This window comes from Crinia signifera, chromosome 7 (genome assembly GCF_055691185.1).
Source record: "Crinia signifera chromosome 7, ASM5569118v1, whole genome shotgun sequence".
Lineage (NCBI taxonomy): Eukaryota > Metazoa > Chordata > Amphibia > Anura > Myobatrachidae > Crinia > Crinia signifera.
In genome coordinates this window covers 151,456,947-151,473,800 of record NC_139223.1, presented here as the reverse complement: position 1 = coordinate 151,473,800, position 16,854 = coordinate 151,456,947, and the positions used below count along the sequence as shown (strand labels likewise).

General features: G+C 42.3%; 1 protein-coding gene across 1 annotated transcript in view; it reads right to left on the bottom strand.

Annotated features, from left to right (window-relative positions):
- LOC146020679 (lymphocyte antigen 75-like) overlaps positions 1-16,296 on the bottom strand; it is a 39,948-nt gene extending 23,652 nt beyond the window's left edge. The window contains exons 1-2 of the mRNA XM_083153971.1: positions 15,705-16,296; positions 706-1,074 (exon numbers count right to left, since the gene is read on the bottom strand). Of these exons, the coding sequence (XP_083010097.1) occupies positions 706-1,074; positions 15,705-15,777 (442 nt within the window). The 5' untranslated portion in view covers positions 15,778-16,296. The remainder of the gene's footprint in view (positions 1-705; positions 1,075-15,704) is intronic.
- Positions 16,297-16,854: the final 558 nt, after the last annotated feature.

Here is a 16,854-nt window from a genome sequence, read left to right as displayed (position 1 = left end):
ACCCATTTCACATTATAGATGTCCCCGTCGTCACCCTGACCTTTTCATTCCCCTACTATCCACGTCGGCGTGGAGTTGAGAATAGAATAGTGTGGCGAGCGCAGCGAGCCACCGAGCCCGAAGCGTGGCTAGCGCAGCGAGCCCCGCGAGGGGACGCGTATAACTTCACAGGTATACGCGTCCCCTCGCGGGGCTCGCTGCGCTCGCCACGCTTCGGGCTCGGTGGCTCGCTGCGCTCGCCACACTATTCTATTCTCAACTCCACGCCGACGTGGATAGTAGGGGAATGAAAAGGTCGGAGGACGCGCACCGCCGCCCCTCGCGGGCTCGCTGCGCTCGCCACGCTTCGGGTTGGCGTCTGTCGTGGGGTGGGGTTTACGCCGTTAAATTTGGGGGGGTTGGGAATATTTTACATTGAATCCAATGTAAAATCGGGTCCCAGGGACCCGATTTACATTTCATTCAATCAAAAAATCGGGTCGGTCGCGTCGATCGCATCGCATGCGACCAAATCGCATGCAATGCGATCGACCCGATTTTTCCGACACGACCACCCCGATGTAAATCGGTGTGGCCGTGCTAGGAAACAAGTACCGAAAAGTCCTCCATATTTTTGCAAAAACAAAACAAAACAGAAGGTAACAAAACACATTAAATATATGATGCATTGGTTATCAAAGTGGGCCAAGAAAGAAAACTACGTACCATGGTATGGAATATCACATATGTTCTGAGATATGTTGTTTGACCTCCACGTATCTTTGGATTCTAAGGTTGCAACCACAGTCTCATTTACTACACCTAGTAAGTATCTGGAAGCCCCATAGATGTGTCCACCACTACAGCGCCAAAAAGTTTGAAGCTTTGAGTCACAAGAGACCAATTTCAAAGCATCTTGAGGTTTAGTAAGATCAACTGCCAGGCACTTCTGAGATTCCAGGTTAAAAAGGCGATGACTGGAGCCCCATGTCCATAATGTTTTGTTGGACTCTGAACATTTGTCCACTGTGAGCCGGTCATTGTCCACCGTAAGGCACTTACTGGTTTTATCATGGAGTATTTGAAAAGTGTGTCCTAAAGAGAACAAATAATGCATATGGAAAACATTGTTATTGTAAATGGTTTATACATAAACTACAACCTAAATGATGGGTATTTGTAAAGGATGATTGTAAGCAGTTTGTGGCTTTACTTGTCGGGATACTTTCTACTTTCTACTGTATCCTATGAGAGAGGAACACAATAACATAAGACTGGCACAGCACAATGACACAACAGCACTATACCAGTACACTAATAGTCATATGCTTGATCTGTCAGTCCCCATGCGACGACCTACTGTGGCCTCCATATTGCCTAATTCCCTCTGTTTCTCCAGCCTCATCCCTCATGCTGTTTTAACTCTGTCGCCTCACCCCACATTCTCCCTTTCATCTCAGCCTGCCCCCCCCCCCCTTCTTACTTTCATCTCTGTTCAGTAGATAACTGGCAGCCAATGAGAGCTGCGGAAACCTCCACTCAAGATTTAAATAGGCAGGGAAGCCCCCCACTGATATATTATTTGTATCAATTGATAGGATAGATAGGATGAAGTTCCACCTGGACGAAATACGTTAGGTAATCGACTCTCAAATAAGCGGTTTTATATTTTCTCTAATGTACAAGCATTCATTGTTTTATATTATGTATGTCTATTTAAAAAATGCTAATGGCATCAGTGACCTTGTGAGGAACTTCACCAAAGACACAACAAGAGCAGATATTTTTTGGTATGGGTTCACATACAGTATAGCCACTTTTTTTTTTATGCAGCCAAATGTACTTCCCTGCAAGTTCGGTGGGTGTGCGGGATGCCGGACGATCTCAGAGGTTTTTTTAAATGGGGCAATTATTTACAAGACAAAACCCTGCCTTGTGATTGGCTCTTTAAAAAAAACCTCTGAGTTGGGCAGCCAAACTCTCCGGCTATTACATTTTGCCAGATGTAAGGGGCTTTACATCAAGGAGCTTTGCCCGCTCAACACAAGTGGATTCTTCTAGGCACCAACATGTACTTTTTTATTAAGGACTGAATTTTTAACCACATTTATGTATATTGTTTATTTATGTTGTTTAACTTGATTTAGTGTTACACACTGTCCTAGCACCAACATTTTTTCACAATATATACAGTATATATATCATAGGTTTTGCTTATTTCTTGCACTCTTGTTTTCTTTTACTTGGATACTAACCACTTAATCTTGTTTTTACCTTCCTGTAAAATCTAAAGTTCACTATGCTATTTATGTGCAGATAAATCGCAGAGGATAACTAGTTCATCCAAAACGACAAAAAATTACCGGTATGGGCATGTGACATGAATTCATAGACACTGGCATATGGGGGTTGTGCTTTGAAGGGGAGGAGCGCTGTGTGAGGCGAGTAATGATTTGATTGGCTGATGGAATATCAGGGGAGTGATCCTACATACAATATATGCCTGGCTCTACAAAGTTCTCTCTCTTTTCAGTCAGATTCGTTGCCCACCCTCCCGCCCTAAGTGGTTGGGTTTTTAGGTTTGAATTGTTGTGTCGGCTTTATTGATGGCCGGTTCAGAATGGTTATATTTTTGATTATATTTGAAAGTATTGGTTGAAGGACAGTTTAGTCATATAAGTGGCTAGGCATGTATATCAGTTCACGAATATCGGCATCACCGGTCCAGGTGGGCCCACATGCCACTTTATGATTGGCTGTCGTATCTATATGAATCATCATAGGGCAGTTTGCCCGATTTTTATCCCCGTAAGGGTTTACAGTGTGCAGCTCTGCCCTTATGAGTTGTGTCTTGGTCAGGGTTAGCGGCAGATGGTCGATCCCTGACCATTGAAGGGCAGTTGGCCCTCCTTTTCTTATTTTACATTTCTATTATCCCCGTAGGGGTTGGAGTGATCAGCTCTGCCCTGACCATTGAATGGAAATTGGCCCGATAATTTTTAAGGTGGCCAAGGATAGTGGCAGATGCTCGGTCCTTGTCCCTCCGGGCAGTTGGCCCTTTTTTTTTATTTTCAATTATTTTTGTTTTTGCATAAAATTTTGATCATATTTTAAACCGTTCTTCTTAGCTTAGAGGAAGGGACCTTTTATTGAAGAGTTAGTTATAAATAGGCCTTCCTCTTCAAATAAATAAAAAGCCGACCCCTTTCATGCCAAATTCAGTTGTCCAAGTCTTTATTTTTAGATAAGTGGGCATGAATGAAGTGTGCATGCATCTGACTGTGTAACATTTATTATATGTCTATGCATGCCCTTGTATTTCTTTTGAACATGCACTTTACTATACAAAATGTTTGCATAGATGTACAACAAAAATGTTGTGTGTATGTATATATATTTACCCATGTGGACGTTGCAAGGTGTGTCGACACGCATGCAGAGATAGACAAAAAATATGGGATAGTGAAAAGAAATGCTCTTGGGAAATTAAAAGTAGAATGACATGTATGTCGACTCATGTCATATACCTGATAGAGTGTAAGTGTAAAAAAAGATATGTTGGAAAGACTAAAAGATTGTTAAAAATCCGCATTCTTGAACACATTAGAAATGTAAAAAATAAAAATCTCTTGCATTCCGTGTCGAGACATTTTGCATCTTGCTGCAATTCAGATATCAGTGCCCTTTCGTTCAAGGCAATTGAACACGTAACTTTAAATGAAAGAGGAGGTGATCTCCTTAAAAAACTGAGTCAGAGGGAGACGTTTTGGATATATACGCTCCAGACTCTTGCTCCGGGTGGTTTAAATGAGAATTATGATTTCACCTCCTTTTTGCGGTAATTGCCGATGCCTGGGTAGGTACATGCTGTCATCTAGTGCTGTTGAGCTTCGCTCCTCTGGATTGGCAGACTGTATGTGGCCCCGGTATTATGCAGTATCGTATAGAGTTGATACCATTGTATGTACAATTATGATATATTAATAGAGCTACCTATCTATACGAAAATTATTGTTATTTGCACAGACTAATCCCCCCTTTTTCTCTCTCTTTTGCTTCCCTCCTCCTTTCTAAGTTCGCTTAGAAAGGTTATTGAATTTTATAATAATATGTAAAGATTTTTTGTATGTGGAAAGATATTTGTATTTTTATATGTTTTTTATCATTATGTGAAATATATGTCCTTTATATGAAATATATATATTTTTTATATAAAAAATTTTATACAGATTTTTTAGTATTAAATTGATATAGGAATTATATATGTTTTTCTTATGAATTGTATATGTAAATGTATTGTAAATGATCGAGTTTTATCTTTTTTGCGTAACCTCATAGTATTGTATATGTTTGCTTCACGTGAAGTAATGCAGCTGAAATAGCCAATATAGGTTTGAATGAATGATCTCGAACAGCTGCTCTGCATTCCTAATTAAAGATAGGGTATTTAAAGCACAAGCCCAGCACTAACACCACACCTCCTGACGAAGTCCAATCAAGTGACGAAACGCGTAGAGGCGTGTCCAGTGACGTTTGCGTGGGTGGTCCGATCAACGGTGGATCAAGGGCTATTGCGGCTTTGGTGCAACGTGGAAGAGACTTCACTCCATGCTTATATTTATGCTGGCAAGCTGATTACTCTAAACCTACCTGTACGTGAGCTATTGTTTTATTACATAAAGGAATTGTTACATTGCTCATTGTGCGCATCTCCTGTTTTTTCGCATGTTCTGTATTGTGCCGTGGGATCGGCCATTGGAGAAGCTGCACCGCACAGTTTGAACAGATGTTGAAGTATTGAAAAGGACTAGCGCGGCCTTATTTCTTCCTATATATATATATATATATATATATATATATATATATATATATATATATATATAAAGGTAACATACTTGGTCTGGCTGGGCTGCAGATGATTCTACCCTCTGTCCTAGATTGATTTGATATTGTCATAGGTAACCAGCATTCTACATACTTGGTCTGGCTGGGCTACAGATGATTCTACCTCTGTCCTAGATTGATTTGATATTGTCATAGGTAACCAGCATTCTACATACTTGGTCTGGCTGGGCTGCAGATGATTACACCTCTGGTGCTGGATGTATTTAAATGCTTTGGTAATTGATCATTCTGCACACTGCTTTAGATATCAGAAATGTGTTTTTGACAAACTTAATTTTGCAAGTTAAAAAGCAAATCGCTGTTGTCTATGTGAAGGGAGGAATATCTTATAACTCTTAAGGGCCCTACATACGCAGAGATGTGTGCCAGAGATACATAACGGGAGATTCAGCACAAGAGATTTCACTGTTGTGACTCATTTCAGACAATGAGCCACATACAGAGAGATTTGTGTCAGAGATTCAAATTGGGAGATTCAGCACGGGAGATCTCAAATCTGTCACGACTGTCACGCCGCACATGCCATCAAACTGCACTGTGTATATATATATATATATATATATATATATATATATATATATAAAGATGCGGGGTAACCGGCACTCCTAGATGCTGTGCTGGATCTGAATTGCCCCGGTGCCTTCCTGACACGGAAGGTGCGTGTATGCAGGGGAACAGAGAGGCGGCACTCGGAGACGATAATAATTGGAAAAAACCTCCAAAGGTGGTTTAATGTGACATTTCAGCAACGTTTCGGGGCTGCGCCCCTTTCTCAAGCAAAGCACTTGTTGTTTGACTTTGCTTGAGAAAGGGGCGCAGCCCCGAAACGTTGCTGAAATGTCACATTAAACCACCTTTGGAGGTTTTTTCCAATTATTATCGTCTCCGAGTGCCGCCTCTCTGTTCCCCTGTATATATATATATATATATATATATATATATATATATATATATATATATATATATACACACACACACACCACACACACACACAGTGTATATATATATATATATATATATATATATATATATATATATATATACACATACATACCATGACACACAAGACTTTGTTTATGTTATCCTTAATGGCAAAAAAAACCGCTGTTTTTTTTTGTGTTTTTTTTTTTTTGGTATCTTTCTGCATCCTGATAGCTCCCAGCACATGTGGTTCTACCAGAACAAAATTCCTCTGCAAAATTCTACCAGCATCTCCTGAACCAGCAGGGTCACACCTAAAATATATCATCATTCTAAATAGCCTAATTTATTTAATGGTAAACAGCAAAAGGAACTTGCACTTATACTCAACTGATCCTTAACCATCTGTGTGAGATTGCTATGTTTTTTTCCCCTATATTCAGGCCCTTCTCAGTGCTTTCTATCCACAGACATTATTTATAGTCCAGACTTCCCTTTGACATGAAAAATTATACTAGTTACAGGAGAGAGCTGAGCAATTTAGTATAGCCAGGCACAGAACACTCTGAGGGTAGAATAAAAAAAATACTTACCAACTCCGGAGTCCATCATCGCGGAGGGGCGGCGGTCTCCAGCGGTGTGACGTCATCAGCTCGGCGGCGGTGTCCGTGTCCGGCGGTCTCCGGCGATGTCCAGTGTCGGCGGCGGTGTCCGGCATCCACAGGTGCGTGCAGCGGCGGTGTCATGCGGGCGGCGTTCAGCGGGGCTTCAGTCGCTCAGAACAGCCCTGCTCATCTGCCCGCAGCCACACATGCGGGAGATGAGCAGGAGCTTTCTGAGCGACTGCTCTGAATTGTACAACCCGTCCGTTCTGAATCTTTGCCGGATTCAGAACGGCGGGTGCGCGCATGTAAATCGCTGTGTGGGCTATATACACAGCGATTTACATGCATTTTCAGGCATTTTCTGAGCGAATTAGTAAAATCGCTCAGAAAATGCCTGAAAATTGTGCTGTGTGTGGGGCCCTTCATGACACATGCTATCTTGGAATGCATGGATGTTTATGTAAGCCCCTTTTATTACCATTCATTGTAGTAGGGGGGTTGGGATTGGGTGGGGAAAGTCCAATTAATGAGTGCAGATGCATTTAATGGTCATTACATAGGCTGTGTGCATGGTTTAGCTGTGTGCATAATAGTTTTGAAGTGCATCATTTTTAAAGTGCGGCATAATTTAAATATAACTGTGGCGTTATACTGGCATTACACTGAAGTGAAACAGAAGGACAGAAGCAACAACTGAGAAAACCAAAGACTGCTATGAGTGAGTTCAATTTATTCTCACAACATACTACCTGTGGCTGCTTAATCTGGCTATTCAACCATAATATCATCATTTTTACATCTGCAAACAACTTTTACTATCACTGTTAATGCTTGTATTTGCACTGTCAGTTTTGAAAATGCCCTGCTGTACCTCTAATGACTTCACCTGTCCTGCTCTTCCATTGATTTTAGGTGTCCCCCAAAATTTTATTCTTGGTCTCTATCTCTATACGTCCTCTCTGGGTGAGCTTATTTGCTCACTCGACTTCCACTATCACATCTATGCTGATAACACTGAAATCTACCGCTGAAATCTTTCCTGATCTCTCTCCCTCTATCCTCACTTATATCTCCAACTGTATCTCTGCTGTCTACTCTTGGATGACCCAGCGCTTTTTCAGACTTAAAATATCAAAGACTAAGCTGTCATCTTCCCACCCTCCTGCATAAAACCCGACCATCTCTCATCCTAACCTACTGTTTATGCTCACCTCTTTCCCTTCTGTGTCACCCCTGTCTGTCTAACCCTCCCTTTTTAGAATGTAAGCTCTCACGAGCAGGGCCCTCTCTCCTCATGTGCCTTTCTTAGAATATATAAACCTCTGCCACCCTGATGCTTGCTTCTGTGTCCTGTCCACTGATGCAACTATCCATATTAACCATGTACTTGTCCTAAACTGTCTTGTACTGTAATTTGTTATGTGTTTTTGCTAATAACTATGCTCTGTAAAGCGCTGCGGAATATATATGCGCTATATAAGAAACTGTTAATAAATATATATATATATATCCGTCCATTGTGACCGGCACTCCGGTATTGAAGATGGTATACTGGTCCCGGTGCCTTCCTCCGACCGGCACTCAGGACTTCAAATCTCTGTGCAAACAGGTGCAGTATTTATTTGGCAACATTTCAGGGATATCTCACCCCTTTCTCAAGCCTTACAACAAGTGACTTGTCACTTGTTGTAAGGCTTGAGAAAGGGGTGAGATATCCCCAAAACGTTGCCAAATAAATACTGCACCACCTGTTTGCGCAGAGATTTGAAGTCCTGAGTGCCGCCTGATTCTCTATTGTATATATATCGAAGTCCGGTGTGAGGAAACGCGTAGGGGCGTGGCCTAGCGTCTCTGTTACGGTGTGCCTTGGAGCTGTAAGGAGTGTAACCTCTTCAACTGTTTTTCGGTTTATGCTCTACATACCAGCGGCAGGTAACAGCCACAGTTTGCGGTATGTGACTCTACCTGATTGTTCTTAAATCTTTCTTGTCAATAAAAAGTGGTAAAACACTATCAGAGCGACCACATTTCTTTTGCTTTTAAAGATATATATATATATATATATATATATATATATATACTTCCAGACGGTCCGGCACAGCCACTGAAGTAAACTACTTGGACGGGTGCCTGCACAGCAAATCTTGCTCGTACACTCCAACAGATGTGTTAGCACTCCAGTCTCTTGAAAAAGTTTCTTTATTTGTAGCAAACTATGGCAACGTTTCAATACAATTAAGTATTATCGTCAGGCTACTGATATATACTAACAGCATGCTTAAATAGCACAAAACCCCGCCTCACTACCGGCGCACACACCCCGCAGTGAGACGACCTCAGATGACGTCACGCTCTCCACGTAACTACACATGAAAATTACAAAGTAATAAAAAACACCTATAACAAAAATACAAACCACACATAACATGTAACACAGTGATTAAATGCATTAGACACATCAAAATTGGGGACAGTCGCCCCAAAAGGGTTAAATGAAAGTATGGGCTTGAATGTTCTACTTCATTGATAGTTGCTTAAGGTCTATGCTTCGGGTTAGACATTATATATTTGCATTTGTATTTGATCTATGATGTATTCACCAGAGCCCGCATTGCAGGAGGCAGCGCAAATACAACCGGCGGGGTGGCCGCAGCCGACACCAAAAAGAGAGGCAGGGGCCGGCCGGCCAAAGTGGCCTCGTAATGCCTTACTTTAACCTGTCATCCTACGAACTGACAGAGGCAGAACACAGTGTTCTGCAAAAAGGTTTATCCTTTGCCCCTCTTCGAATTTTTCTAAACTCCAATGGACTATCGACCAACATAGACTGCATCGTGGTTTAAAACTAAAAGAACATTTTGCGAAAAATCCAACAGCCCCTCCCACTATCCCTGTGGAAGTGTTGCCGGCTCAGTTAACTAAATTGTTGCCGAGGTCTAACCTCGAGCCCCAATCATTTAACCCTATAGTAAAAACATTTATGCACCTTTTAAATGAGGATGTGTTCGATGTTGGTGATGTCCATGATTCTGATAATGATAAAAGTAACTTCAGTAAAAATGATAGAACTGCCTTAAATGCTTTGCGTGATAATCCATCTTTAATTTTCAGGTCGGCAGATAAAGGTGGTGCTCTTGTTATTCAGGATGCTGATAAATATCACTTACAGGTCTTAAAACATTTGAATGATTAATTTACGTACAGCAGGTTACCTACTGATCCTACTGAGGATTTTAAGAAAGTCTTGAGAGAGACTTTGCAGCAAGGGGTTGATTCTAAATTGATCACTGTAAAACTTATGGATAGTTTAATACCGTTATATCCACTGGCTCCAGTGTTCTACTGTATACCGAAACTACATAAATCCATGTCAGATCCACCTGGTCGGCCCATAGTGGCTGCTAGAAAATCCTTATTTCAGCCACTATCAGTATACATAGATAGTGTATTACAGCCATGTATTAGAGCACACCCTCATTACCTGCTGGATACATCTGCGTTGCTACGCAAATTGTCTGTGAGACCTGATTGGGGAGATGATCTTTGGCTATTTACGATCGATGTGAGTAGCCTCTATACAGTAATCCCACACTGTGAGGGATTACTAGCTGTAAAAGAGTTCCTAAATAATAATGAGCTGTACAATGGCCCCAACATTGATTTATTGGTAGAGCTATTAAAACTGATCCTTACTAAAAACGTATTTATCTACAATGATAAATTCTTTGTGCAAAACGTGGGATGCGCGATGGGAGCGGCGGTCTCGCCGTCCTATGCGAACATCTACATGTTTTCTGTCGAAAATGAATTATTGTTTGCTAACCGCAGTGTGACTGACAGGATTGTCTTATACACGCGGTATATAGACGACCTCCTAGTCTTTTGGAGGGGTAACCCCCATGGATTTGGTTAACATCATTGAGACTCACAACACGGGTCCCAGCCCTGTTAAATTTACGTTTGTTTACAGTTCTAGCCAAGCCCACTTCCTGGATGTATGTATTGATCTTAAGGACGGCAAAATCGATACCAGCTTATATTCAAAAGAATCTGATAGAAACAATTTGTTGTTACCCACTAGTTGTCATCCTAAAGGGTTACTGCGTGGTTTACCATATTCGCAGTTATTGCGAGTGTTCAGGATTAATTCTGATAGTGATGTAGCCATTGCCCAAATGCATGTCATGATAGAAAAATTTGTGTCCCGGGGATATTGCAGAATAAAATTGTTAATCACCATGAAAAAAATTATCTCTATGGATAGGCAAAAATTGCTGGTTGGTGCTAAACCAAAAAACAACCAGGGAGTGTTTCCGTGGGTGAATTCATTTAACCAAAAGAGTACAAAAATTGTAGGGTCAGCTAAAAAACTGTGGCCCATGATCCAGACAGACCCTGAGTTAAAATTGGATTCCTCGCGTTTAATGCCTTGTTTTAAACGTCCCCCAAATCTTAGGGACTACTTGGTAAAAACCTATACTCCAGTGCAAGACAACAGTAAAAAACTGGGATGTATACGGTGTCCATGTACAACATGTCGGTACATGATACCGGGACCTACATTCCCCCACCCGCAAACAGGCAAGGCTATTCCTATCAGACATACTTTATCCTGTAACACAAAATACGTAGTCTATCAAATTATATGCCCATGTGGCTTCGGTAAAACCGAAAGATTGTATAAAGAAAGGATGGCTGCTCATCGATCTGCCATAACCATTGCATGGAAGAAAGGGGTGAGTGAGCAACCTGTGGCTCGCCATTTCTTAGAAGCTAAGCATAATATGTCAGCAATTAAATACAGGATGATAGATCATATAGCACCCTCACTGCGAGGAGGGGATCGGGGTTTGCAACTCCTACAATGTGAATCCAGATGGATAATAAAATTGGGGACAGTCGCCCCAAAAGGGTTAAATGAAAGTATGGGCTTGAATGTTCTACTTCATTGACAGTTGCTTAAGGTCTATGCTTCGGGTTAGACATTATATATTTGTATTTGATCTATGATGTGTCTAATGCATTTAATCACTGTGTTACATGTTATGTGTGGTTTGTATTTTTGTTATAGGTGTTTTTTATTACTTTGTAATTTTCATGTGTAGTTACGTAGAGATCGTGACGTCATCTGAGGTCGTCTCACTGCGGAGTGTGTGCGCCGGTAGTGAGGTGGGGTTTTGTGCTACTTAAGCATGCTGTTAGTATGTATCAGTAGCCTGACGATAATACTTAATTGTATTGAACACTGCCATAGATTGCTACAAATAAATAAACTTTTTCAAGAGACTGGAGTGCTAACACGTCTGTTGGAGTATACATATATATATATAAATACCAGTGCAATGTCCGGCACTCCTCGCCTCTCATCAATTTCTGATGCCCGGGTGCCTTCCCTGTGTGGTATATACAGTATATGCAGTACGAGGCAACCTCCCCCCAGATTATAAAGGTTGACAAAACATAAAATGTCAATTCTAAATTTTAGCACATAATCTAAGAGTGCATGGAATAGAGTCTATTTTCAAAAAGTTTTTATATGAACTCATCATGTCTAATGATACTTGGTCGGTGTTTGTAGATCACCTTTCGGATGACCTCATTGGCTGGGGTGTGTATTATTAGATAGCCAGTGTCTAGAGAAACAGTCAATAGGTCGACAATTAAAAGGACAACATGGTCAAAAGGTCAACATTAGTTTTTCCATGTTTGGGTGTCAATGTCAACACCTATCGACATGGTCTCCCAATTAGTGTAGCGCGTACCCTCACATGGATCGATATGCTTGAAAAAAAAAGTTAAAAAAAGGGGGTTATTCTGATGCACTCGGAAAGGCACAATCACTCTCAGATGAACAAAACCATGTGCACTGCAGGTGGGGCTGATATAACATGTGCAGAGAGAGTTAGATTTGGATGTTTTATGTGCAGTGATGTCGACCTTCCTACATGTTGACCTAGTGGTGTCGACCTAATGCTTGTCAATCTAGTTGCTGTCTATCCTATGACCCCTACCCCTTTAACTAGTTTAAAGATAAAACCATTGGAATTACAACGTTCTTCCTTAGCATTAATTCTTCTTTATATGTTACAGAGGTAATAGTCTAGGCTGCTTCTCCCTGTGTTAATATGTAACAGGTTATAAAACTGACTGACTATTATAACAGAAGAGTTAGCAGAGGTGTGACGTTTCTGCTGTAACAATAACTTGTAACAACATAAAAGTCTAAATGGCCCCTTAATTTAGTTATTGTGTGGCAGGCTGTCAAAGCTAGGCGGCCTGCCCAGAAACAGGTCTATAAAAGCCAAGCTGAACTATAGTCCTACTGCTGGCTGTATAACATAGAGCAAGATTAACCCCTTAAATGGTGGGATTTCCTGGGGCAGGAGAAGCCTACCAGGGCTGCCCCAGAAATACTCACCACGCAAGCTGCAGCTGCTGTCTTCTGCAGCAACCCCTGCTCCCATGACCAGAGCACTCTGGGGGTTATTCTGATTCACTCGGAAAGGCACAATCACTCTCGAATGGACAAAACCAGGGGCGGATCCAGGATAAAATGACAGGGGGGGCACCATGATAAAAAAGGGTTTGGGTGGGGGAGGGGCGGTGTTAGTGGTGCCAGTGTACATGCTAAGAGAGCAGCAGGAGAGGGTGGGAATGGAATCAAAAATAGGCCCTGGCATTTAAAGTACGCAGGCCCACCATGGCGACAAAAGTGAAGGATGTAGTTGTGCGCGCGCTCCAGAAAAGAATGTGTGGCCACTCAACAGGGGGCGTGTCAACACCATATACAACTTCTACACATTATGCAACAAAATACTAGACCCCATTATACTTGCCCCTTACACATGATGCCGCATGGATTGAGCCAAAATTCAAATAATGCCACATGGATTGTGTCAAAATTCACATAATGCCACACAGATTAAGCCAAAATTTACATAATATCACACGGATTGAGCCAAAATTCACATAATGCCACATGGATTGAGCCAAAATTCACATAATGCCACACGGATTGAGCCAAAATTCACATAATGCCACATGGATTGAGCCAAATTTCACATTATGCCACACGGATTGAGCCAAATGCATAAAATGCCACACGGATTGAGCCAAAATTCACATAATGCCACACGGATTGAGCCAAAATTTACATAATGCTACACGGATTGGGAAAAAATTCACATAATGCCACAGGGATTGAGCCAAAATTCTCATAATGCCACATGGATTGAGCCAGAATTCACATAATACACACAGATTAAGCCAAAATTCACAATACACTTCATAAACAGGGACATTGTCCACCAAAGGCGCGCATTAAACATTTACACCATAATGTCCATTACACGTTAAGTTACATGCCATTATGTCCATTATGTATTATGCCAAACACCATAATGCCTATTAAAAATTATGCTACATAAGTGCTGCTTCTCTACATGCTCATTGCCAAGGGTTCCATGCTCATTGCCAGAGGTTCCATGCTTGTTGCCATGTGGGATTACATGCTCATTGCCAAGGGGGAATACATGCTTGTGGTAAATGGGGGACAGCCACCGCCAGGCAGAAGTGATAGCCACTGACAGTGGCAGAGCCTGGCTGTATTCAGAGCACTGCAGGTCCCGGCTATTTAAAATAATAACCCTTTCACACCAGAAAATGCATTCCCAGGTTGGCCCCTTTTACACCAGCCTAGTCCCTGCATTTTCTGGTGTGAGGGGGTGAGAAAACCACTCCTCCCCCCTTTAACCAGTTATCTCATTTAACCGGCTATATCTTCGGAACCAACTGACCCATTTACATGAGACAAGTATTATATTGAAGAACTTTTGAGTGGGCTTTGAATGATTTTGGTCCAGTGAAACTGGAACGTTTGGTTCCAGAGTAATCTGCCTTCAAAATCATGAACAGCCACGAAATTACATTTCAAAAAGAAAAAAATCGGTTTACACACAATATCTCTGGAACCGATTGACGGATTTGGACCATCCTGATATCATATTGAATGATATCAAAGACAATCTTCTGTGATGCCAGGGCGGGAACTGGCAGCCGTCGGAACCGGGTGGGGGTCGGAATTGACGGGTCCCATATTATCCTATGGGGAAAAAACGTTACAGGTTTGCCAGGCGATATCTCTGGTTCCCGGGGGGCTAGAGACACGGGGCTGGGCTCGTTGGAAAGCCCTGGTCCTCAGCTACAAAATAAATGACAGGGGGGGCACGTGCCCAGGTGCCCCCCCCCTGAATCCGCCACTGGACAAAACCATGTGCACTGCAGGTGGGGCTGATGTAACATGTGCAGAGAGAGTTAGATTTGGCTGGGGGGAGTACTTCAAACTAATATCTATATTGCAGTGTAAAAATAAAGCAGCCAGTATTTACCCTGCACAGAAACAATAAAACACCCAAATCTAACTCTCTCTGCATATCTTACATCAGCCCCACCTGCAGTGCATATGGATTTGTCCATTAGAGAGTGATTGTGCCTTTCCGAGTGAATCAATATAACCCCTTGGAGAATGGGGAATGATACGTAACTGGCCCTACTGGGGACATCTGTAACTGGCACTACTGGGGGAATGATACTGTATGTAACTGGCCCTACTGGGGACATCTGTAACTGGCACTACTGGGGGAATGATACTGTATGTAACTGGCCCTACTGGGGACATCTGTAACTGGCACTACTGGGGGAATGATACTGTATGTAACTGGCCCTACTGGGAACATCTGTAACTGGCACTACTGGGGGAATGATACTGTATGTAACTGGCCCTACTGGGGATATCTGTAACTGGCACTACTGAGGACATGATATATAACTGGCATTAAATATGTGCAAAAAATGATTGTTCAAATTCAGTGCCTGTGTTTTACCTCAAGAATCAGATACCTCATTCAAATATACAAATATTCCAAAATACGGCATAATCCGTTATCCAAAATACTCTGGTCCTGAGCATTTTGGATAAAGGATACTCAACATGTAGATAGATAGATACTCTGCATGATTTCCCTGCACAAATAAGCCCAGTCATCCCAATTAGGAAAGTAAAACCAGGGCTCACATGTAACACTTTGTGCCCGGGAGCCAGGTACAGGAGGAGAGTATGGGGTACAGGTGCTGTCTGCCCCACACTAAGCACACAACAGTAGCTGTATATAGAGAACATACATGTGTGACAGCTCCCTACACAACAGGCATGACATCAGAGGAGTACAGACAGGACGGAAGCACAGTGCAAGTGAGACAGTGGCACTGGTGCCAGATACAGTGTGACAACATTACCTGCGGGCTGGGGAGCTGCCGAGCAGCACAGTGTCAGCACCAGGCACAACTGCAGCAACCACTTGGCTCTCATTATACCACCATCCGCTACAGCAGCACCACCACACAATACACACCTTCACTGCTGCTGTTGCTGCTGCTGCTGCTTTTTAGGGAACCAGGCTCTGTGCCTAGAACCCCGCCCACTCCACTCACTGTGCTCAGACGGCCTGTAAACAGCAGGACTTTTTTTGATTGGTTATAGAAATTCCTCATCTGTTTCTAGATGGACAGATTAAAAAGATTTAATTTCCTGGGCTCTCAGAGCTGGAATACTGTTCTATAATTGTATCTTTATGAAGATTACTGTCCCTTCAGTAATGTTACTTTTTTACCTAATAATAGTATTAATGTCTCACACTGTCAGCGTGAATAATGTAATATGGTGGGGGTGTATAATGTAATGTGGGGTGAGCTGTATAATGTAATGTGGGGTGGGCTGTGTACATTGCATACCTTCCAACTGTCCCGCCTACCGCGGGAACATCCCGGTCTTTAAGGACGTTCCAGTGGCCCACCCAGGCGAGCAGTGTCCAGCAGTGGGAGTTGGGCGGGAGTTGAGAGTCAGCGGGGAATAGACGCTGTGCCCATGCAGAGGGGCAGCGGCGGTAAAACGGGGCATGGCCATGCAAGAGTGATGCGTTTTAAAGGCTACGCCCCCTCACAGTGAGGCCACGCCCCCAAAATTTCATGCATTCTGATGCGCCGCGCGTGAAGGTCCCGCTGGGCCACCAGTGAAAGTTGGGAGTTATGCATTGAGCCAGATTCAGACCTGTTCGCAAGGGAAGAACTTGCAGTAGCCAGTGATCAGTTTAGTCTCCGCAACGCTCCAGTGAATTCCCACCTTGTAAATCAATGTGCTCGATATGTCATTGGTTGTGTACGGCTGCACAACGGTTCGCACCTGACCAGATATTTACAAATCCCATCGTGGCTGCAATAAAAACAGGCATACTATAACTGGCCTAGCGCTTTCCCTCACACTGTATGTTTGTGGAGTTTGTATATATATATATATATATATATATATATATATATATATATATATATCACACCTACAATAGTATCCTCAGCGCCCTCAATCAGTAATGTCCATCATACATTTCAATAC